This window comes from Canis lupus, chromosome 2 (genome assembly GCF_011100685.1).
Source record: "Canis lupus familiaris isolate Mischka breed German Shepherd chromosome 2, alternate assembly UU_Cfam_GSD_1.0, whole genome shotgun sequence".
Classification (NCBI taxonomy): domain Eukaryota; kingdom Metazoa; phylum Chordata; class Mammalia; order Carnivora; family Canidae; genus Canis; species Canis lupus.
Window position 1 is genome coordinate 49,557,434 of NC_049223.1, and position 25,860 is coordinate 49,583,293.

Sequence of the window (25,860 nt, forward strand, 5' to 3'; positions counted from 1 at the left end):
TTTTATTTGTTCATAATTTTATGCAAAGGTGTTAGAATAATTCTGCAAGTTTATACATGTTCAATATAAATAAGGAATACCCACATGGAAAAGAATGCCTATCCATAATAGAAAACAAAACAGTACATGCTCGAACAGCAGGAGTTTGAATATAACCCAGAAATCTGCCTTCTCAGAAAGTTGGGGGTAAGTCAAGGAAATTTTCAAATATGCCAGACTCGGTGATGCCTTATAGCAGAAAGTGCATTAACCTTTATGTTTCCTCTGAAACTGGAAGAATTTTATTAACAATTTTTTGAAAGGGCTTACAAATTCCAGTGATTCTTTTCCTTTTTATTGATTTTCCAGGGGCAAAATCAGACCCTGTTCCTGATGTAGGATTTACTCGGGAGTTTTAAATTTATTGCAAAAGCCAACCAAGTATCAAAGCCTGACAATATCATAGACTACTTTAAAAACAAGTATTTACATGCATTCCCACTAAAATGTAAAGCATAGATTATAAGAAGCTAGAGAGGATACATAACTGCTCCAAACAGTACACAAATAGCATCAACAATCACACTCAGTGACAGACTTCTATGTTTTTCTTATCACATGCAATGTCAGGGAGCTCACTACCTGAAAAAGCAAGTTTGTACATTTTAACAACTCTATCAGGCAAATTTCTGTTTTGAATAAAATCTCCCTTCTCACAGTTTTCTTTTATTGGTTCAGGTATGTCTTAATCTTGCTTCATGTGACTGTTCTTATAATATACAAAGACACATTTGATGTCCTTTGCAAGTCTTCATTCCACAGGCGAAGTATTCACATTCCTTATGGAACCTGGTTTCTAGGTTGCTTTTGTTCTTATTTCAGAGATAAGTAAGTTTCAGAGATAGTTTCAGAGATAGTCTCCTGTTTCAGAGATAGTAAGAAGACTGGAAACCATGCCAATTGGAAACTGGATACTAATAAACTGAGGATGAAATGTCTAGAAAAAGCAGTTTCCAAGGGGAAAGGACTAAAATTGACAGAGTCATGTCTTCAACTAGTACCCGATAAAAGGTGTAAACTGTTAGCTCACATTTATTTAGAAAATTTCCATCCCTTTTCGCATGACCCAGTGTTATTCTGGTGTTGGGTCACTGAATCCATGGTCTCTAAGGCAGAATAGTTTGGTTAGGCATTGGATTCAAAATTAGAAATCTTTTCTGTTTTAAGAAATGAGTTATGATCCAAATGAATTGTAATATAGATCATACATTTTGTTCAACCATCACCATTCCATAGCTCTTATTTTAAAAACTACCAGCACTTTCATTCTCACTCTTTCTCTCAATATGCACACATACTCACACAAATGTCATCCACTTTATTGTTTTGCTTGTATAGAAATTGCTTTATTAATTCCATATGAAGTTGGATGTTGGAAAAAAATACTACCTTCATTTACAAACACTTGGATATATAACATAAATGTATGCATATGCACATAAATTTAAAACCCACCCACTGACCACCAGGCATCTGAAATTAGCACTAGAGACAGATTCTCATGGTAAGAGAGGGTGGCTGCATCTGACCTTGGCCCTGAGCTGACAATTTTAATTGCTTTCCCTAATACCACTGCTTTCCCTAACTACCCTGCACAATAAACTACACAAAGTTAAACTGTTGAAACATAATAAAGATGATTCTGGTACTGGACAGACACTGGGTTTTTTGAACCTCTGATTGAGAAAGGCTAGAAAGAAAGTGAAGAAACTCTGCACAGCTCAATTCAAATGGACTGTCAATGTCTAACAAATGGTGTCATTTAATTAAAAAAAAAAAAAGATTTCAGCAGTTTTCAAGTGTTCTAATGTCTGACCACTCTATGGTGACTTTGTTGGGGCAATGAGAAGTACACGTATTGGTTATGAATCATTCTGGGAAATTGTGGTCAATTTTGGAATAAAAAATTAAGATTAAGGAGGTGGACCTTAAGAGAAGTAGTAGAAAACTTAATCCATCACTGGGAGACTTAGTGATGACTTTAACCTATTCTCTGATCATGGCATGTGGTATACTCTTTTGAGTGATGACAGAGATAGGGAGAGTAAAGGTACCCTGACGGTGATTCTGGGTCTGTGCAATAGCTGTGCAACACAAATATTGTTTATATTGTATTGCACCTTTTATCCCAAATGATCAGGAAATGTGAAAGATTTTAGTAGACCTCCACTGTATTGTAGACCTATTATATATTTGAGATATAGTGACAAAATGGAATGCAGGGCTGTTCTCTCTTGGTTTAGCATTGGAAGAATAACAATCTCATTTGATCACCAGCAAAAAAAAGGGGGGGGGGGGGTTCATGGCACCTGATTCAGAGCACAAAAATGAGAAAATAGCCAAGAACCCTGAAAAATAGCAGAAATAATAAGTCAAGCTTATTATTTCTGGTAATAACAGCAGTAGAGATTTCTTCTTCTGGGATATAGAAGATATAATAAGATATATTAAAGTATAATTAATTATAAGAGTAATCAATATCAATGGTACTATCTTGGGGGGATGATAAATTACAAAAATCATATTAATAAATCAGAGAGCTATAGAATTTTAAAAAGGCTAATTGAATTAAAATTCCATTGTGGGGAAAGCCTTCCAGGAAAGTTCATATTGCTGGCTCTTTGCTTCATTGGGAGTATTTACTAAGTCTGGGGATTATCTCAGGATCAGTCTTGCAATAGGCAGAGGACTCTACTAGGAGTAAGAGAAATGAGCAGAAGTTTCAATAACCATATGGACTGGCATGCCAGATTGGAAAAACTGTCCAAACATATGGCAGATTTTCCCCATGAGACATTTGCTAAGAGCTGTGGCAGTACCAAGGACTAAGTAGTTGGCCCCCAAAAGCTATTTCCTGAGTCTTACAGAGTTGAAGAATCAAGTTATAGTATAGAAAGGGGCCTACCATAAATATATAGTAAGAATTCTCCTTAGGAAATTTCCCTTAATTTTAATTTCATTTCATCTTAATTTCAGTATAGTTAATATACAGTGTTAGTTTTAGGTAAACAATATGGTAATTCTACAATACTCTCAAATATTCAGTGCTCATCATAGTAAGTATACTCTTGATCCCCTTCACCTATTCCATCCACCCCATCCCACCTCCCCTTTGGTAACTATCAGTTTGTTCCCTATAGTTAGAAGTGTGTTTTTTGCTTTGTCACTTTTTCGTTTGTTTTTGATTCTTAATGAATTATATGAGTGATATCATATGGTATTTTTCCTTTTCTGTCTTATTTCACTTAGTTTTACACTCTCTAGTTCCATCTATGTTGTTGGAAATGGCAAGATTTCATTCTTTTTATGGCTGAGTAATATTCCATTGTAGATATATGTGTCACATCTTTATCCACTCATCTATCAGTGGCCACTTGGGTTGCTTACATAATTCTGTAATAAATCTAGGGGTAATAATAAACATAGGGGTGCATATACCGGTAGTAGAATCAGTGGATCAAATTGTAATTTTATTTCTAATTTTTTGAGGAACCTCCATAGTGTTTTCCACAGTGGCTACTGCAATTTGCATTCCCAGTAATGGTGCGCAAAGGTTCTTTATTCTCCACATCCTTGCCAGCACTTTTTTCCTTGTTTTTGATTGAAGCCATTCTGACAGGTGAAGTGATATCTTATTGTGTTTTTGATTTGCATTTCCCTAATGATGAGTGATGTTGAGCATCTTTCATCTGTCTGTTAGCCATAACATCTTTTATATGTCTTCTTTGGAAAAGTGTCTTCTGCCCATTTTTAAATTGGATTGTTTGTATTGTGGGTGTTGAGTTGTATCAGTTCTTTATATATTTTAGATACTAACCTCTTATCAGATGTCATTTGCAAATAGCGTCCCCCATTCAATATGTTTTTTAGTTTTGTTAACAATTTCCTTGGCTATGCAGAAACTTTTTTTTTAAGATTTTATTTATTTATTCATGAGAGACACAGACTGAGAAAGAGAGGCAGAGACACAGGCAGAGGGAGAAGCAGGCTCCATGCAGGGAGCCCGAAGCAGGACTCAATCCCGGGATTCCAGGATCATGCCCTGGGTCGAAGGCAGGCACTAAACCTTCGAGCCACCCAGGGATCCCCTATGCAGAAGCTTTTTATTTTGATGTGGTCCAAGTAGTTAATTTTTGCTTTTGTTTTCCTTGCCTGAGAAGACATATCCAGAAAAATGTTGCCATGGCCATGTCAGAGAAACTTCTAGCATTTTTATGATTTGATCTCACAGTTAGGTCTTTCATCCATTTTGAATTTATTTTTGTGTATGGTGTAGGAGAGTGGTCCATTTTCCCTAACACCATTTGTTGAAGAGACTTTTTCCAATTCCCAGTACTATTTTGAATAGAAATATTTAGGATGGAAATCCTTGTCTTGTTCCTGATCATAGGGAAAAAGTTCTCCGTTTTTCACCATTGAGTATGATGTTAGCTGTGGGTTTTTCATACAAGGGATTTATTATGTCGAGGTATGTTCCCTCTAAACCTAGTTTGTTAAGGGTTTCTCTCATGAATGGATGTTGTAATTTGTCAAATGCTTTTTCTGCATCTCTTAAAATGATCATATGGTTTTTATCCTCTGTACTGTTTTTGTGGAAGGCCTGTATTGCTATAAGCTTCCCTCTTAGAACAATTTTGGCTGAATCCCAAAGACTTTCATTTTCATTTGACTCCATGTATATCTCTTCTCTCCGGGTTTGGTGGTTTTCTTTAGTGATATACTTGGATTCCTTTTTCTTTATTTTTTGTGTCTATTATTGGTTTTTCTTTTATGGTTACCATTAAGTTTCTATATAACATTATTAAGTTGATGGTCACTTAAGTTTGAACTCATTCTTTACTTCTCTCCCACATTCTAGGTATATGGTGTCATACTCTACATCTTTTTATTTTGTGTCTCCCTTGACTGATTTTTTAAAATACATTTAATTTTAGTGTTTTTCTGCTTCCTACTCTTCTTACTCCTACTTTTATGGTCTTTCCTTTCTACTAGTGGTGATAAATTCCTTTAACTTTTCTTTGGGAAACTCTTCATCTCTCTCCTTATATTTTGGTGGGTTTTTTAAAAAGATTTATTTATTTATTTATTTATTTATTTATTTATTTATTTATTTATTTATTTATTTATTTTAGACATAGAGAGAGAGAGAGAGGCAGAGACACAGGAGGAGGAAGAAGCAGGCTCCATGCAGGGAGCCTGACGTGGGACTCGATCCCGGGACCCCAGGATTGCGCCCTGGGCCAAAGGGAGGTGCCAAACCGCTGAGCCACCCAGGGATCCCCCTCTCCTTATATTTTGAATCATAGCTTTGCTATATAGAGTATTCTTGTTTGCAGGGTTTTTTTTCTTTCAGAATTTTGAATTTATCATGCCACTCTCTTTTGGCTTGGAGAGTTTCTGCTGAAAAATTTCTCTGTGTCTTCTGGGCTTTCCCTTATATGTAACTATTGTATTTTCTCTTGCTGCTTTAAGAATCTCTCCTGATCACTACTTATTGCTACTTTAATTACTATGTGTCCCGATGTAGAACTTCATGGGTTAATTTCTGTTTATTTCGCTAGATTCATGTCTTCAGATGAATTTTCTGCCCCCTTTTCTCTCTCTTCTCCTTAGGAGATCGCTATAATGTGAATGTTATTATGTTTGATGATACACTGTGTTCCCTATGCTATTTTTGTTGTTGTTGTCTCCTATTCAGCTTGATTTCTTTCCTTTATTCTTCCTTGAGGTCACTTAGCCATTCTGCTGCTTCCTCTAATCCACTATTTTATCTAGTATGTTTTTAATTTCAATTATTGAGTTCTTCATCTCTGATTGGTTCTTTTTTGTTCTCTTTTTACTTAGGGCCTCATTGACATTCTCCACTCTTGTCTTTAGTCCAGTGAGTATCTTTATGACCATTACTTTAAATTCTCGGACATATTACGCATCTCTGTTTTATTTAGTTCTGTTGCTATGGTTTTGTCCTGTTCGTTCATTTCCAACATATTCCTCTGCCTTCTCACTTTAATTATCTGTATTTGTTTTTTGTGTGTGTGTTAGGAAAGTCAACTACAACTTCTGCTCTTATAAGTAGTGGTCTTATGGAGAAGAAGTCCTACAGTGTCCTACAGTGCAGTGTCTCCTGTGTGTGTTGGGTGTGTCCCAGTGTTGTGGGTCAGGAGCCATTGCCTTTCATGTGCAATAGTTCTCTTTGCCTGTTTTGGGCAGTGTTTGATCCTTGTGTTGTTAGTGAGCTAATCTGGTGGCCACTTTGGGCTTTAGCTGAGTCAGAGCACATGTTTACCAGAGATAGGGTAGCACCCAACTGCAGAGTGCTTTCCTTGTATTGTCCTCTAAGAAGCTTCCATTGGTTGGTGGGACCTGCAATCTGACCAGATGTCTGTCCCCAACCCCCTGCTGGAGCCACAAACTGGTATGTGTGGTTGTCTTCCCTTTTCCTCATGGCAGGAGTCACTGGAGTAGTGCTGGCTTCTGGCAGGGCTGCTTTCTTACTTCCAGGTTTGTAGATGTGCCCTGGATGTGCTCTGGCCATGGGAGTATGAAAGGAGGCAAATCCTCAGGAGAACACAGGGATGGGGCCTATGCTGTTAATGAGGTTTGTGCATGTCTGTTGTGGGACAGGATTTGGAGTTGCTTTAGCAAACTCCTCTGGCAAGGCTGGAGGGGGAAAATCTCCAGGAGAGGGCGGGGAAGGGTATACAGTCCCAGCATAGTTTGCTATAGGAGGGAACCTGCAGTTGCCCAGACCTCCTGCTGAGGCCAGCTGGGTTGGAGGGGGTGGATCTGCACACATGCATAGCAGCGGGCCACCCTGTAAGTAAGGTAGGTGGAGAATGTTGGCATTGTGGGGTTCCCAAATGTGTCAGTGTATCTAGGCTGGGGAAGGGAAACAGCACCTACCAGGTCTTTTGTTCTTGGAGAAGTTTCCCAAAGATCCCTGCCCCTCCACCACCTTCTCTGAGTTTAGTAAACAAACCTCCTTCACATACACCCCACGTGTTTTTCAAACTGCTGCTTCTATGCTGTATCTCAGTGGGGTTGTTTGTTTTGCTGTCTCTTTAAGGGTGAGGATTCATTTTCCTCTAGCCCTCCCAATCTCCAAGAGCTGAGCCCACTGATTTTTAAAGTCCCAGGTGTTAAACCACCACGGGTTATAAAAATTCACAAAATTATGCCCCTCTGGTTTTCAAAGCAAAATTTTGTAGGGATTTGTTCTCCCAATACAGGTTCCCCATATCTGGGGTATCTGGTGTGAGGATCTGTTTCTCTTCACTCTCCGAGTCTGCAGCATCCATCCCTCCTACAGACAGCCCCATGGGTCTACTTAGCTTTCTACCATGTCTCCACCCTTCCTACCTTCTTTGATGTGGCCTCTTCTTTACATTTAGCTGTGGAGAGCCTGTGCTGCCAGTCCTCAGGTCATTTTCTGAGTTATTTACACTAATGTGGGTGTTAGCTAGTTGCATTTGTGGGATGAGGCGAGCTTAGGATCCTCCTACTCCATCATCTTCTGCAGAAATCTGACATTTCCCTTATTTTAAACTTTGTAGGATGAAAGGATAGAGTTCCATTTACAACCTCTTAACATTTACAAAACTCTTAACTAAAAACCCAAAGAACCATGTTCAAGAGATCAAGGCCTGGAAAACAATAGTACAAATTTCCTGTGGTCCCACAGTGAAATCCATGAGCTTAGGAGATAACGTCCCATTAAAGGAGTGCAAAAAACACAGGATAGGCCACATCCTTAAGCCATTTGAAATCAGAGGTAGATTGAGTCTAGTGAAAGCTGCAATCTAACTTCACCTCTACCTCAGCTTATTAATTATTGGGTTCAGGTGATCAGCCTCTCACCCTCTCTGCCTGACAAAAGAAAGGGTCAACCATCTTGGGAGGAAATAATATCTACTTCAATCTGCATGAATCATTGATACAATACAAAATTATCAGATAAGAGAAGGTTAGGAAAATGTGATCAATAAGCAAGAGAAGAAGCAGAAAATAGAAGATCCTCAGTGATCTAGATGTTGGAGTTATCAGATAGGACTTTAAAATAACTTTAAAAATTATAAAAAATAAAAAAAAATTAAAAATATAAATAAAATAACTATTTAAACAAATGCTAATGAAAAGAGAAAAAGATGGGCAACATAGGTAAAAGAGTAGACAATGTCAATAAAAAATGGAAGTTACAAAAAAAAAAAAAGACTGGGAATTGTCAGTCACTGAGTCCTATGTTATTAGAGGCTCAAGCCTCTGTTCACAGTCATGGCCTTGGGCTGGCACCTTGTTTTCCTCCTGCTTCTACTTTCTGAACTCAAATACAAGGGGTGCCCTTGCATTCTATCTCTGAAACCAACAAGGACCTTTCTCAGCCAATCCACTATTCTTATTCTGTCTACCTTTCATAGGTTGAGTGATACAAATCTGCTATACTTCTCTGAGTTCTATCTACTTCATCCGTGCAACTGAGCTGATGAAGTAAACTGAGAGTTCAGTCTGTCGCCTTAGTTCTGCTTCTCACTCTACATACAGATCCCAAATTGAAGACCAGAGGAAGAAGCAAGCAGCCAATTATTCTTTTTTTTTTTTTTAAGACTTTATTTATGTATTCATGAGGGACACAGAGAGAGAGAGAGGCAGAGACACAGGCAAGGGAGAAGCAGGCTCCATGCAGGGAGCCCGAATTGAGACTCGATCCCGGGACTACAGGATCATGCCCTGGGCTGAAGGCGGCACTAAACCCCTGAGCCACCCGGGCTGCCCCCATTCTTTAAACCAGTCTACTATAACCCCAGATTGATGAAATTACCTGGTGATTGTATTAATGAAGCAGTGTTTTATATCTCGTTTAGTTAGTGATCCGTTCATCAGAATCTAGATAATATAGTTTACATGGCATAGCTTACTTTTCCTCAGTTTGTACCCCCTGAAGGGATTCACAGAGGATTCACAGAGGATTATCTACCTGAGTTTACCTCCTAGAGTCTTGTAAAAGCAGTCAGGACTTTGAAGCCAGGAATGCCACAGTTCAAAACACCAGGACGCACCTTTTCTATAGCTGTGTTTTAGAAGGGTGCTTTCTGGAATTCTGCAGTGCACAGCATAAGTGAATGTATATAGTCATTCCATATCTTGTTTCTTTTCATGATAAATAGAGCTTAGACGTACAGGTGTGGCTACTTGACCCTTAGGACAATCTCTACAATGAGAAAGATAATTATCCACAGGAGTATTTCATGCCTCTTGGATACTTATGCCTCCACACATAACTTTATTAGAAAGCACCATAATAACCTTAATATTATTACAAGAGAAAAATAAAGTAACATGGAAGTGCTCATTTAAATAAAATATTTTATAGATGGATTGAAGAGCTGGAATCTATATTCTCAATGATTTCTTAATGAAATTACACTTAGTGCTCAGATGTGAAAGATTTGAAAACTAGAATTTCTGTTTAAAATAGGGCATATCCAACCAAAAGCATTCATACCACCTGTCATGACAGATGCAAAACAGAACAAATTATAAACAGTTTGCATTTCCTCATATAAGTATATATAAATCTTCAGGATTTTTGTTAGTCTAAAATAAAATTTTTTTAATTTGCATAGTAAAAATACTGTTTTCAAAGTGACATAACCAGCTTCTAGGGAATTTGGTTTACATTATGTATCCTATACACTATCCCAGAAAGTAAAATGTAGTCTACTCATACTCATTCTAATCAGTCAGGTGAGCATTTAGCTTGATCATACTAATAAAAAGATAAAGAACTTCCGAGAGAGATAATCATCAGTATTCATAATCTTAATCCAGAATTTCAGGAATTGGGCTTCCTAAAATAGAGCAACTACATAATAAGACCATTATTATGAAACAGAACTTCTCATCTCAGAAAATTTCCAGGTCCTCAACTGACTTTGACAGATGAAAAATAATTTTTTTTTGGATGAAGGAAGAAAAGAGCTAAAGTTTTATTTTGTTTTTTGAAGCAAAAGTTTCTAGGAGTCAATTTCTGTTATTTCACACTGTGACCTTAAATGAAGCCTGGTGCCCTGGCCATATCCCAGATCAATTAAATCAGAATCTCTGGAGATGAATCAAACATCAGTATTTAAAGATCCCCTAGAGATTCCAATGTGCAAAGTACCAAAGTTGAGGTACGTTACTCTAGAAGCTACTAGGACTTGTAGCTATATAGCAGTACAGAATTGTGGATTCGGAATGGGAAGATACCTAAAAAGTTCCTTTTATTTAATTTTCTGACTTCCGGGAAGTAACATATTCATAATATTATGAAGAGTAGATTAATTAGATGGAATGCAATGCTATAAATAACAGAGATGGTGTTTGTTTTACTGAAATGAAATGAACTCTGGCACAGTGTAGTAATAGTTTAATAGTGCATGGCAGTTGTCCATTTGTTTTGGATAGTATATACAAAACTTCACTGAAACTATACTGCAAATTTAAGAAATCTGCAAGTAATTGCACAAATAAGAGTGTAGCCCAGTATTTTGAGAACACTTCCTTAAGAAAAATGCTGTGACGTTTGGGGAGGCCATGAAATGGTTTAGTACTTCCATATTGTATCCAAAGCACTAAGTATTTGTTTATCTGTACTTTATATATGTAAAATATAAAAAATGTAAAAAAATGTATCTGTCAAAAGAGGAAATTGGATTGAATTGGCTATCAAGGTAGTCTCAAAAGAGCAAACAAATTCTAAAAAAGAAATAAAAAGTAACAAGTATCTAAGGAAGTCCCAATTTGTTTCAGGGGACATGAAGAGTATGCTAATAATCTGAAGATACATTTGGAAGTTCCAGCTCTTACCCTCTGGCACAAATATTGCTATGATTTACTGTACCATAGGTGTAGCTGTGTCTTTTATTTTTGCAGTGCACATGAAGTAAAAGGACTTATTATGGCTTAAAATAGATGAATATGAAATGAGATGTATACCAACAAATTTTGACAGCTACTAAAGTATGAGCTCATTAAAATTATGTTAATTTTATGTAATTTAATGTTAAGGATAATGTGAAAACATTTTCATGTTTCCAGATTTATAATTTACCATTGAGAACTTTCAAATGCCTGAACAGATTAAAACTTCAAATTTTTACCTTACGAGCATTAGGCTTGTGTTACAGTTAACCAGAGCAGCTTGAGATACTTAAAACAGAAAAACTTCACAACTGTACTGGTATTGAAATAGCAGAATATATTTTATAGGTATACTAGATACAATACAAGGTTATATATAAAGGGAGATTTTATAGTAGAATCTGATCATCTGAAAACATTTAGCTTCTATCCCATTATTTTTTCATTATCACATTTAAATAACCTTTTTCCTAAAATACAAAAGAGAGAAAACAATAACATATAGCACAGGGACTGCTTTTTCTCTCATTACTTGTTTCTGGTCTGGGAAGATGAAAGACTATAAGGATAATTTCCCAAAATATACCAAACAGAATTGAAAGAGACTGACTAAATGATTAGAAATTTTGAGTTCACTCAGTAATACATATTATGCTTTCAAGTTATTTTATTCTACATTGCTTATGTGGTATGTCCTAAGAGTTCACAAAGAACAAAAAATAATGAGGTTACTAGTTCATCGTTCTTAATTAAATTATACTTAACATACGTGCAGTGTTGGTTTCGGGAAGAAAATCCAGTGATTTATCACTTACAACACCCAGTCTCATCACAACACCCTCTTTAATACCCATTACCCATCTAGCCCATCCCCCACCCACCACTATCAACCCTCAGTTTATTCTCTCTTCCCTTTGTTTTCCCCATTCCCATATGTTCAACTGTTTTCTTTCTTAAATTCCAAATATGGGTGAGATCATATGGTATTTGTCTTTCTCTGACTTATTCTGCTTAACATAATACATTCTAGCTCCATCTATGTCATTGCAAATGGCAAGACTTGATTCTTTTTGATTGCTAATTTTCCATTATATATATAATATATATAATGGAATATATATATATATAATGGAAACATTTTATATATAATGTTTTCTTTATCCATCCACATCTTCTCTATCCATTCATCTGTCAATGGGCATATAGGCTCTTTCCATAGTTTGGCTATTGTGGGAATTGCTGCTATAAACATTGAGGTGCATGTGCTGCTTTGAATCAGTATTTTTGTATCCTTTGGGTAAATACCTAGTAGTCCAATTGCTGGATCATAGGGTAGTCCTATTTTTAACTTTTTGAGGAACCTCTATTCTGTTCTCCCTCCATACTGTCCTCCAGAGTGGCTGCCCAGGTTTGCATCCGCACCAACAGGGCAAGAGAGTTCCCATTTCTCTGCATTTTCACCAGCACCTGTTGTTTCTTGTGTTGTTAAGTTTAGCCATTCTGACAGTAAACCATAGAACTCTTAGAAGAAAATATAGGGGTAAATCTTCATGATCACTGGATTCTTAGATATGACACCAAAAGCACGAACACTAAAAAATTAGTTGAACTTCATTAAATGCAGCCTACATAATAGAAAATATTTACAAATCATATTTCATAAGAGGTTAATACCTAAAATATATCAAGAACTCAATAAGAAGACAACTGAATTAAAAATGGGCTGCAGACTTGAGTAGACATTTCTCCAAAACTATACAAATAGCCATAAGTATATTAAAAGAAGTTCCACATCATTAGTCACTAAGGGAATGAATGCAAATGATAACCATAATGAGATCACACCTATTAGAATAGCTACAATAAAAAAAATTTAACAGAGCACAAAACGTGTTGACAAGAATTGTGGTAAAGTAGGAATCCTCAAAAATTGCTGGTAAGGATGTAAAATGATGCATCCCACTGCAAAAACACTTTGGAGTTTTCTCAAATGCTAAATCTAGAACTCCCATGATTTTGCAGATCTGCCCCTGAATATATATCCAAAAGAACTGAAAACAGGGATTCAAAGAGATACTTGTAGCCTACTGTTTACTGCAGCATTATTCATCATAGTCAAAAAATGGAAGTAATCCAAGTATCCATACAAATCAATGAATAAATAAATGTGGTACATACATAAATGGAATATTATTTAGCCATGAAAAGAAATGAATTTATGATCTCACTCATATGAGATACGTAGAAAAATTCATTGAAACAGAAAGTAGATTAGAGGTTATCAGGTACTGAGAAGAGTGGGAAATAGAGAAGTTATTCTTTGATGGCTACGGAGTTTCTCTTTGTGATGATGGTGGCACAACTTTAATGCGATTGAATTGTATACTAAAAAAATGGCCAAAATGGCAAATTTTGTGCTGTGTATTTTTTGCCAGGATAAAAAAAAAAATTTTTTAAGAAAACCATTTCTTTTTAAAAACCATGGTATTTGATTAACAAAAACAAAACATTATAAATTTTTATGATTTTGTCTGATAACTTTATAAACTACAGTTGACCCATGAACAACACAGATGTTAAGGTTGCCAACATCCCCACATAGTTGAAAATATATACTTAAATTTTGACTCCTCCAAGATTACTAAAAACCAACTGTTGAGCAGAAGGCTTGCTGATAAGGTACAGTCTATTAACACATATTTTGTATATGTATTATCTACTGTATTTTTACTATAAAGAAAGCAAGAGAAAATGTTAAGAAAATCATAGGGAAAAGAAAATACATTTAAAAAAAATTAAAAAAAAAAAATACATTTACATTACTGTATATATATTCATTGAAAAATAAATCCACTTGTGGGGCACCTGCGTGGGTCAGTGGGTTAAGCATCCAACTCTTAATTGCAGCTCAGGTCATGATCAGGGTCATGAGATCAAGCCCTACATACATCAGGCTCCATGCTCAGCAGGGAGTCTGCTTAAAATTCTTTCCCTCTCCCTCTGCCTCTCCCCCTGTTCTCTCTCTCCCTCCCTCTCTCTCAAATAATAAATCTTTTAAAAAAATCCACTTCTAAGTGAGCCTGCACAGCTCAAATCCATGTTGTTCATGGGTCAACTATATATTGAAAATTAAACTGATGTTACAGAATTATAAGTAATCCACACATATTTTAACATATTCATTAGAAAAAATTAATTTTGCAGGATTTATACAATTGATTCTGGTATCCTAAAAATACAGGAGATAAAGATGACATTTAAAATCCATTTTGTATTAGCTTTTCAAGTCTATTAACAGGGTGACTCTATACCTACTTTTGACTGTAAAAATATCACTCCACCTCTGCTAAGGCCTACTTATATCAATCAACTTGGCACTATAAATGTCTTATGTAATATGAAAAAGACAGCAATAAAATACCATGCTTCAACCTTTTGTCTGTCCCATCACACATGAAGGATATCACATGCCTCCTTTTTTTTTTTTAAAGCATCTAGCTACATGTAAGATGTAGGATGGGTAAGGCTGGAAGGTATCTTATTATCCTCATTCATCATCTCCAGAAACTGAGTAAGAAAGGTGAAGTAACTTTCTCAGGATCACCTAGTGTTCAACTAGCAGAACTGGGAATCAAACCATCCCCTGGTGAGAGAGAAGGAACTAGGTTCAAATATTAATACAAGTTACTTTACCTCCCTTAGTCAGAATTCCCTTATTTATAAAATGTTGATAAATTGTATGCTTACTGCCATGACTGTAAAATAAGAATCAACTAATAGTATTCTATCATTGTTGTTCATTCCACCACATTTTAAAGCCCTGAGCATGCAGATAGTAAGTATGTCCATCTTGCTCAATGATATACCTGAGGGTTTTATCCAGTGCTTAGCATATGACTGAGAGTTCTTTCCCTTTTAATACAAACTTCAAAGTTCTCTAAGCTAACCTCTAAAGAATATTTTTTCTTAAGAACTACAAAATGCATCTTAAATACATTCATAATAATAATCCATTCCTGCTAAAAATATATTTGGGAGGCCTGATTTGAGACATCCTCAAAGGCTAATTATTCATTATATTTCTAATATCTTTCCTTATATACAGGCACTCACTCATCCATCCATTCAACAAACACATTTAGTACCCAGTATAAGCACTCTGAAAGTTGCTACAATTGAAAAAAATGTATGAGATAATTGTTCACAATCTTTATGGCTCTGAAAGAGTCTTCAAAATAATGGAACCTGGGGATCCCTGGGTGGCTCAGAGGTTTAGCGCCTGCCTTCGGCCCAGGGTGTGATCCTGGAGTCCTGGGATTGAGTCCCACGTTGGGCTCCCTGCATGGAGCCTGCTTCTCTGTCTGCCTGTGTCTCTGCCTCTCTCTCTCTCCCTCTCTGTGTGTCTCTCATGAATAAATAAATAAAATCTTTAAAAAAAATAGGAACTTACTTTATGGTCTTTGATGGTGAACATAAAATTGAACCATATGGAGGGTGCAGGGATTGAGAGCCTTTATCTTCTAGGATATGAGAAAAATCCTTCTGAAGTAAAATAGTTTCTATAAATTAGATTTTATAAAGTGGCAGAAGTACCTGTTTGAGATTCTAAAATGCTGGTTCTTCTTTATATCCTTTCTCAACCTGATGGTGACTTGGAGATTTTCTTCACAGTCCTTTCTCACTATAATTTCACACAATGAAATTTCTCCAAGAGCACTTCCCTGTATGAAGAAAAAAGAAAAAAAAGAAAAAACAAGTCAGATTCAACTTTTGGAGTTATCACCCTTTCCTTTAATAGTTATATAGATCACTGTGAATTCTGATTGAGAATCACAAAGTAATGTTAAAATAATTTTCCTTTGACTCCTGAGTACTCTGCTCCACATTGTCGTAAGCTTTATGACTGAAGCTGACTGAGCAATCTCTGTCTGGTATATTGGTGGTTACTGAGGAAGATGAAAAAAGACTACTATAGCCTCTCAAATTGATAAATGCTATACCCAGAAGCAACGGACAATATTTTCTTCAAACAATCATTTTCATAGGTTAAGTCTCATGGCCATGCTTAAATTTCTAAGGGACAGGGAAGTGCAAAATAAATCAGGAGATCAGATCATTTGTGCAGAGCCCTAAATGTACCACAATTATGCAAGTTTTAGTCCAATGTGTTTGAAAATCTTCATAGAATGAATAATGTATAAAAATTCCAAAATCAACTCAAGGAAAAACTTATAAAACATGAATAGACCAGCAATTAATAAAGAAATTGATACAACATAAATAGTTGTTGGTATTTAAAAATTTACCCCCATATCTAAAAAGACAACAGGCTCAAATAGTTTTACAGGCTAGATTTAGCAAAGCATAAGGGATTTTAATTTTATGCATATTGTGTCAGAGAGTAAAAAGGACAGGGTCTGAGATTTACCCTATTTGCAAGCTAACAAATTAGTCTTCCACTTTCCTGGATGCTTGCAAAAAGTGTAAGATTTTCCTGGACCAGAAACAAAGGACAGTCTGTTACTTAGAGCAATAGCCAAAACAGCCCAGTTGGTGATAGATACCTGAGCCTTTCTCATAGGATGTTACAGATAGGCCAGGTGATATCTACACACAGTGGGGTATGTTACATGGAGAGCTCTGAGCTTATAAAATTCAATTATATTTTATTGTTATTATTTTTTAGAGAGAGAGAGAGCACACAAGTGGGGGGTGGGGACAAGAGAGAGAAAGAATATCCTAACCAGTCTACATACTCATCCCAGAGCCCAATGCAGGCCTTGATCTCATGACAGTGAGATCGTGACCTGAGCTGAAATCAAGAGTCAGATGCTCAACATCTGAGCCATCCAGGTCCCCAAATTCATTCTTTTATAACAGCTTTAAATATACTATGTTCTAAGGCTACAATCAAACCTTCCCAGAAGGGGACATCATGCCTACTAAGACTATGTGCTATAAGAATATCTTTCAAAAAAAATAGTACAGAACAGAGGCAGTCATTACTTTTGTTTGCAAGATATGCAGATACCCATGTAGAACTGTCACCTATTTGCCAACATATTTTATAAAGCCAATAAAATCATGGTGAACCAGGGAAAAAATAACATTAAACAGAAAATTATACACCAATCTTCCTTACAAACATAGGAATAAAAATTCCATGTAAAATTTATAAAGCTGAATTCATCAGTATATGAGAACGAGTATCATGAACACATGGAATTTATTCTAGGTATGAAGGCTTGGTAAAATATTGGAAAATCTATCACTTTGATCCATCACTTCAATAGATTTTAATTATCCAACATTTTTAAAAATCTGTGCGAATCCACCACATTAGCAGATTAAAGAAGAAAACCATATGAACATCTTGCAAGATACAGAGAAACTATTTTGACTGACCAAATGGTTATGTTTAATATTGGCACAGAATCCAAATTTTCCGATCTCTTGATGAGAATGATTTTCCCTGCACTGTGCTTTTTTTTCCCCCACCATAATATGTTGGGGGAAAAAAGAGTATGAAGTTTGTTTTTATTGTGTTCTTTTTTAAAATGTTTTATTTATTTATGAGAGACACAGAGAGAGAGAGAGAGAGAAGAGAGAGAGAGAGAGAGGCAGAGAGAAGCAGGTTCCATGCAGGGAGCCTGACGTGGGACTCGATCCTGGGTCTCCAGGATCACACCCTGGGCTGAAGTTGGTGCTAAACCTGCTGAGCCACCCGGGCTGCCCTTTACTGTGTTCTTTACTTTAAAATAGCATAGTTAGAAGGTACTAATATTATAATATTATTAGATACTTTTTAAACCATATCTGAATGCCAGACTAATTATTATTAGTTTGTCATCCATAGTAGGTTGAGGTTAAGTCCATATGAAAGTGAATTCCTGGTGCAGAAGCTTTCATTCCATTAATTCCAATCCAAATTCTCTTGGAATAAAGTAGTTGCCCATATTATAATATATACATCGACTATTATGATAGTTTTAGGCATACTATCTCCCAGGCCATGCGTTTTAAATGAGGGCAAAGATTGGTTTGGGGAGCCACCAAAAATCCTAGATAGTATGTTGGTTTGTGGCCCTCAAAAGCTTAACTCTACCTGACAAAATCTTATTCCTTCCTATTTATTTTTTCTCATTAGGAAGAAACCAGGTTTAAGTTCATTTATTGATTAGAATACTCAAATTTACCTTATTTTCCCCTTATGGGGTTGCTAATTTTTTAAAAAACATTGAGAAATATTGTTCCAGACTCCGTTCCTGTTTCAAGAAATTCTATGTCTTAGAATATCTTTAAATCCTCAGCCACTAACAGATAGTAAATATATTCTCTGTAAATATTGAATAGATCTCATAGATTCAGTATCTGATACCCTGACCATCTACTTAAAGCTAGCCACTGCCTTGAAGAAATCAACTCACACTTTAAATAAACATTTAGAAACCATTTTGTTTGAATCATCAATGGTCAACTCATTGATTTGTTCAGAAAATATAGACATAATACAAAGAACAAGCTCTGGCAAGAAAAGGTAGCTTCTTCCTCATATTAACAACAATACTAATGATAATATAAGAAGAAAACTCTAACATTCACTGAATCTTTATAATGGACCAGGCCTGTGCTTTGTATGTGTTAATTCATCTAATCCTCAGGATAGCCCAATGAATTAGATCCTTTCAGTGTGATCATTTTACAGTGGAATCAGTCACCGATTACTAGAATTAATCACTGGTTAGTATTCTGGCAATTTTCCTCATGTCAGTTATCTAATACTTACCAAGTAAAGTATCTAAGAGGTGATTTTCCTTTTGTCAGATTTTGATTAAGAAATTGCAATCATCCCATCCAATTTATAGCTTTAGAAATTCCAAAATTGTTACAAAAACCTACTAACTCCCCACTTAGAAAAAAATTAAGCCACCTGGGTAGCTCAGTTGGTTAAGCAGCTGAGGATCCACCCTGGGCATGGATCATGCTTAAGATTTTCTCTCTTCCTCTGACCGCCCCCCACACTCCACTCTCCCTCTCTCTCTCACAAAAGAAAAAAAATTAATAAATATTAAACAAGCAATGATCATTATCCACCTTACCTATAAAAACTTGTTGCCTGAGCCATCCTGGGTCACCATCACTTTCTGGTGTTCAAAGCTGAAAATAAGCAAGAATGAGGAGACTTTTAGAATTAGAAGGGCACTACTAGTCATTATACCAGGCTAACAAAGGTAAACTGAGATTGTCCTGAGGAAACCAGCATATATGATCTTGCTACTCATAATGCTTTATCTTTTGTGCCATTCCTTCTTCTCTTAGCTCTACTTTTTTTCTTTCTTTTTTCTTTTGCTCGACTTTTTTCTATGGCTATTCCATCAATACCATTATTCCTTTGACCCAAGCAACTGAAACTTGAATCTGAAAAATCTAAGGTTTATAAATAATCCTTTAGGTCAGAAAAATCACTTTTTTATATAATACTAATTTCCAATAACAAGGTTACCTTTTCTCCAGCCACTATTTGTGATTTGTGAAGAAGATTTGAAAAGGAGTATCAACTATTTTGGGAATATTTGTGTTTATGTGTAAAGTTAATTTTTGAAAGTGACAAAAACTCTTCCCACTTCTCTCCTACACCAACAGAAAGGCCTTTTTTTTCTCTTAAAATAAGCACTTGGTGCTTCGATCATCTTAAGCTATTGGGATTGAAATCCCCTTAATACAGTCCCCAAAAAAGAACACCCCCAAGTTGGATACAAAGCAATCTACTGGAATGTGAGAAAAGAACATAAAAAAGTATATTCTGTTTATCTAAGCTTTACTAATATTGAGTGAAGACTAACAGTGGCATTCTTACATGTTATGAGGGCACACAATTTTGGCTGAGGAAAACTGGGAGTCTAATAACATAGAAGGGCTGACTTCATTTGTGTGTTTTGTATGTGTTACAATATGTGAAAGTTGGCATATGCTCAGTTAAATGGATTTTACATTATACTCTCTAGTTTTAGATAAACTAGCAGCACAAAGTACACAAGAGACTTAAATATTCTGTAAAGAAATCACATGAGAGAGAATACTAATAAGGCAAACAAAAAAAAAAGAAGGGAAGAAACATCATCCTAGTGTAAACATTATGTAAGCTATAAAAATTAATAATTAAAAAATAAAATGTGATAGGAAGTCAGCCAAAAACAATTTAAATTATTAAAAACCTATTTGAAGTATGGCCCTCTAATTTCTTCTAAAATATCATTTCCCCTTTATCTCATCCTTTTTAATTTCATGTTTTAAATCTACATAATACAAGTAAATATAATTTACAAAGACTGAGAATTATAAAATACTGATGAAAGTAATTGAAAAAGACAACTATTGGAAAGCTATTGCATTTTCATTGACTACAAAAATTAATAAGATGTCCATACTACCCAAAGCAATAAAAGATTCAACATAATCCCTATTAAAACACCAATGGCATTTTTACAAAAATAGAAAAAACAATCCTAAAATTCACATGGACACAAAGGACCCCAAACAGCAAAGGAATCTTGAGACAAAAAACAAAGGCATCACATTTCCTGATTTCAGATTATATTGCAAACCTGTAGTAATCAAAACAACATGGTCCTGGCATAAAAACAGACACATATACCATCAACTTACTTTCAGTAAGGGTGCCAAGAATACACAATGAGGAAACAATGGTCTCTTTAATAAATGCTCCTGGGAAAACTGCATTGCCATATGCAACAAAGGAATGAAACTGGCCCCTATCTTGTACTATACACAAAAATCTATGCAAAATAGATTTAAGAACCATAGAAGTCTGCCAGAAAACACTGAGGGTAAATTCCCTGACATTCAGCTTTGATAACAATTTTTTGGATATGACCACAACTCAAGCAAGAAGGTAAAAAATAAACATTTAGTGAGATTATTTCAAACTAAAAAGCTTCTCCATACGAAAAGGCAACCTACATATGAGGACAAAATATTTGCAGACCGTACACCTGAAAAGAGATACTGGAAATCTGCCAAGAGATTTTAGGTGCTCTCACAACAACAAAAGGGTAATTATGTGGAGAAATGGATATATTAACTTGACTATAACTAATATATATATATATAAATATATATATATATTTATAATGTTTTATCCCTTAAATATGTATAACTTTTATTTTAAAATATAAAATACATAAACAATCATCTAGAATTGTCCTTGTTCAAAGAAGTTTGACCTTAAGGAACCATACTACCCAAGTGAGTGACTACCATCCTGCCATCAAAATAAGCAGCCTGATCTTAGAGCCTAATATTTAATATTCTATTATTAATAATAGAATTAATAATATTCTATTATTACAATAGATGAACCAGAATCTGCCTCAAGCTTGAGCCTCACAGAACCTTTATCACCAGAGTTACTAGCAGCTACCAAAATTATAGCTTTCCCATTGTTTATTGTATTGTACCCCCTCACTAACACTAATAAGCACAAAAGTACTTAAAGTGGGCATTATCAAGCCAAAACCAAAGATTATGACCAGATTATCAGTCCTTTGAAAATTGATTATTTTTAGAAACCTTTGAAACTATATATTGGTCAGCCAACAAAAAGAGGTTGCCATTGGGCAAGCTTATACTCAAGCTCTAAATAACAAACATGTACTTATTACAAAGCAAAAGAACAGTATTTCACAAGGAGATGTAATATTTCTTAGAAATATATCCATTAGTCATAAAAGAATTATCACTTTTTTTCAAGGTGGATGCCTATATATATATATATATATATATTCTGCTTCAAAATATCAGCCGGCTCACTTCTGGGCAGGCACCCTGGGAGATGAGAGATTTTGGATTTCCTCACTTAAGGTCCACATGTATGTATGTTTTCAAAGCATATGTGTTCACAGTTTACAAGGAAGAAAAAAAATTCCATATTTGCCAGTGAGATATATATACACAAATACATCTGTATCTCCATCTCTATTTACACTCACCTCCATAGGTCTATCGTCTCTATCTCTCTGTAGGTATATATATATCTAGTCCTAAATTCCCTCCATGTGTCTCCTGCCCTACTCTGTCCCTCCAGATTGTTATATGTATAAATCTACCAATGGCTTCTGTAGAGAGAGAGTGGAAGGGTTTACTTCACTGCCTGAAAATAGAGGGCTATAATGTCCGAAACATGTCTAGCCAGGTTGGCCTCAGGACAAATGGGATTTAGCTTTGTCTAGAGAAGCCATGTGGAAGAATGGCTCCCTTAATAAGGCGGGAGGTAGGCTGTGTCAGAGTGTTTGGAAGGCCTTTGTACCCTCGGGGTGGCACTTCTGCACACAGTACATAGAGCTGCGTGTGGGGCTGCAGCCACACTGGAGTCCAAGGCCAGCTGCCCCAGAGGAGTCTCAAGTCCAGGAACCTGTACTGTCAATGGGTGGACTGTGCCATACATATCTGCTAGCTAGCAGGGCGCACTAGCTTCTGTACAAACAGTAGCTACCACTCTAGAAAATAATCTGTCAGAGAAGGTGTCCAAGTGGAAGCTGGGGGAACTATGGCTAGGAGGTTGTTAATAGTAGCATTTTAGGGTGAAGCCCCAGGGGCTTTGATCTGCAAGGATATCCTCACCCAACTGTACAACCACCAGGGTCCCACAAAATATTCCTATCACCCTCTGGTCACCCTGGCCTGGGAATTAGGAACCAGGATCCTAATGTCTACAGGACATCCTCTTTGGGACTTGTAGGCTGTGTCCAGTCTTGGTGATATTCACCCTCAGGCACTGACTGGTGACTACCTTCACCATAGGGACAAAAAAAATTCCACAAAATAAGCACAAAGCAGTGCAAATGGCCATTTGGCCTGATCAGCTAAAATCAGGACTCAGCACTTGGACTGTCTTGGCAGCTCTATGGTTTCCAGAAATGCTCTGCATTTAGGACCCCACCCCCAGTAAAGATCTGTTGCACCCTTTGTAGAGTCCCCCTGAGTATTCCTTTCCTTACTCAGTAAGGCAGCTCTTATACCTCAGCTAAAAACTGAGTTCAGAGAGCCACCAACTGCCTGGAAAGAATCCCATGGTCGTGTTTCCACTAGATATTCCTTTATCTGTATAGTTGATGTAATCCCTTAGCTGAGGCCAGTGGTTTTTCTGGTACCAAAACATAAAAGCACTGTCAAGTACATACTCTGAGACACAAACTCACACCTATCATTATTAAATACTACTTGACTACATTTAATTCCTGATATAATTAGTCCCCTTATCAAAAACCTCTCATCAGCTCCATTTGGCTTGTGTAGTACACATAGTTCAGTTTCAGAGCCCTGGGTGGCGAAAGGATACAGTAGGGGATTTTTGGTATGTTTGTACTTTTTTTGTTCAATGGTTGGTTGGTTGGTCTTATGATTTGCTGGCACTTGGAATCCAATGAAATGGCTGACTGGTTGCATTTCTTCATTTCCTTTCAACCACTGAAGTGACTTTTACTATGCGAAGAGGGCTTTTTGTTTTTGTTTTTATAAAAAAAAAAAACCACCTTTTAATGAAATATTAATTGGCACTTTCAGTACTCTCATGTTCTTGGAAAGGTCTTCTCCTTCCCCTATGTTCTTAAGCAGTGCTTTGGTTTTAGAGCTCATGCCTCTCTTGACATCCCCTGCAAAGCAGTCAAGAGCATGAAAAATCAGCTAGAGCCAATTCATACACAAAGTGATGGAATATAACAGAGAACAAACTATTTCTGTATGTGAAAACTAGGGAGACCTGAATCATTATCAGACTGGGAATAGAATTATGTCCATTGCAAAAGTCCATTGGCAGCATCTCTACTTACCCTAATATTCCACATTCACCCTAATAATCCCATGCATTTTTTTCAAGGGTGTTGCTACATTATCACTTTACTTTTGAGATTTGCTTTTTATGCGCCAATCTCAAGTAGGCCCATGCTTTAATATCTATAAAGATTAGAAGTAAATTTCTTCAAAGGTGTACCATTTTGTCTATGCAGTTTACTCAATGCTAAAAACGAGAGGACATTTTTCTCATAGAACTTTGCTCAAATAACAAATTCTCAAGGAATGAGATAAAAGGTTAAGTTGGTGATCAGAAGTTAAAAAGAAAAAAAAGCAGTTGTGACAATACAACCTGAATCAAGTTTAAATTTAGAAATTGCTCTCATGTGAAAATAATTTAAAAATTTGTAAGGATCGAATGTGATTATTCAGATGGCATCGATGAGCGATCAGAGACCCAGAGATCCAATAACTTGCCCAAGAAACTGACAGAACAAAAATAGTCTCCTGACTCTATATCCCATACTTTATGTTAATTTTACTGCTCCTGCCCTTGAAACCCATAACTAGGAGACTTCTGACAGTTTGTTATCATTGAAAAAAACTCTCAGGAATACAACATACCACTCAGTGACATCAAGATACGCTCGGTTCATGGTACCAATGTTCATAATGCAGCTTCCTTTTTGAGCACGTATCTTAATTCACTGAGCTTTAAAATAATATGTTCATGCATCTTTCTAGGTTTCCACAGACATGCAGCTCCTGTTACAAGAAGGCAGTTCCCACACGGTGCACATAGGATGGATTATCTGCACTTTGAGGATGATAGCCGTGGATGGTGGTTTGACATGGATATGGTGATCATCTATATTTATTCAGTGAACTGGGTCATTGGATTCATTGTGTTCTGCTTTCTTTGCTATTTTTTCTTTCCGTTTTAGGAATTTTCATACCTTACTACAGTTGAACAATCACAAATGATGTAGATAACAATTACAATTAAACCTTTATAAAATGTGCTTTGAAGTTTTTATAATGGTGCATTATATAAACTGTTGGTGTTTATAGAAAGTATGAGAATAACGGACTTATTTATTAATGTTTTTCATGTAACAAACTAAAGTTTATTCAGGAGCTGGTCTGTCTAGCACTTAGCAACAATGCAGTATTAATTTCATAATTAATTTCACAATTCCTCCTGGTTTAGGATTTATGGCCTCTAATGTTATGATACCACTTTTGTACTGAAATTGTAAAGACTGAGGCTTTTCCTCCACTTAAAAGTAGTAAAAATACAGAATGAAATGATAATCTGGGTAGATGGTATCTTTGCTGAAAAATAATTAGTCAATCACCACTTATTCTTAGGCAAATTATGTGCATTACAGATAAATTTCATTTTCTGGGAACTAATCTAGCAGGGTGTATTCAGTTTTGGTTTCCAATTATCTCAACTTCTTTCCTGTTCTATTATGAAGAAAGCAGGCTATTCTTTATACAGACCTAATAATAGCATTAGTGCAACATTTTTAATTATTATATGAACAGAATAGTAAATGCAAAAAACTTGAGACCGATCCCCACCAATAGAGAAATACATTATTTGCAGGATTACTCACCTGAAGAAATAAAAACTTGCTGATTTTCAGTAGTTCAAAAGAGCAATGCATGCCCAAAATGTAACTAATTTAGTGATTTGTTTAACACAGAGATTGTCAAATATATTGTAAATGTGCAATAAAGAGTGGCTTTTAAATTTTTTTCTTTGTTATTATATAATTTAAGATCTAGAATAAGGAATTGTTGGAAATAGGCTTTATAGATATATATAGAAGGAAGCTGGCATTTCTTTTTACTTATTATTATAGTATTATAAGCCTTGGAATTGGTTTTCCCTTAATTGAAAAAAAAAAAAAGGAAATCTGAATTATTCCTGTAAAAGAAACAACACAAGTATCCCAGTTTCAGAAGTGAGAGAACTCAAGCGCAAAAAAAAGTGAGCTTCTTTATTTCCATCACGAAGGTGGTCTTTGTGTAAGCTATGAGCAAAGTGTTGATTATGAACTACTAATCCAACATTCCTACCCTGTGTCGTCATATATCTGATAA

The 25,860-nt window shown here is 35.9% G+C and overlaps 1 protein-coding gene across 2 annotated transcripts in view; it reads left to right on the top strand.

Annotated features, from left to right (window-relative positions):
• Positions 1 to 25,511, top strand: part of RNF180 (ring finger protein 180) — a 184,672-nt gene extending 159,161 nt beyond the window's left edge. The window contains exons 7-8 of one of the 2 annotated variants that reach the window (XM_038530707.1): positions 5,884 to 5,920; positions 24,493 to 24,605. In XM_038530707.1, coding sequence (XP_038386635.1) covers positions 5,884 to 5,894 — 11 coding nt within the window. In that variant the 3' untranslated portion in view covers positions 5,895 to 5,920; positions 24,493 to 24,605. Of the gene's footprint in view, positions 1 to 5,883; positions 5,921 to 24,492 lie in introns of both variants that reach the window. The other variant, XM_038530706.1, reaches the window with a different exon arrangement.
• The last annotated feature ends 349 nt before the right edge of the window (positions 25,512 to 25,860 follow it).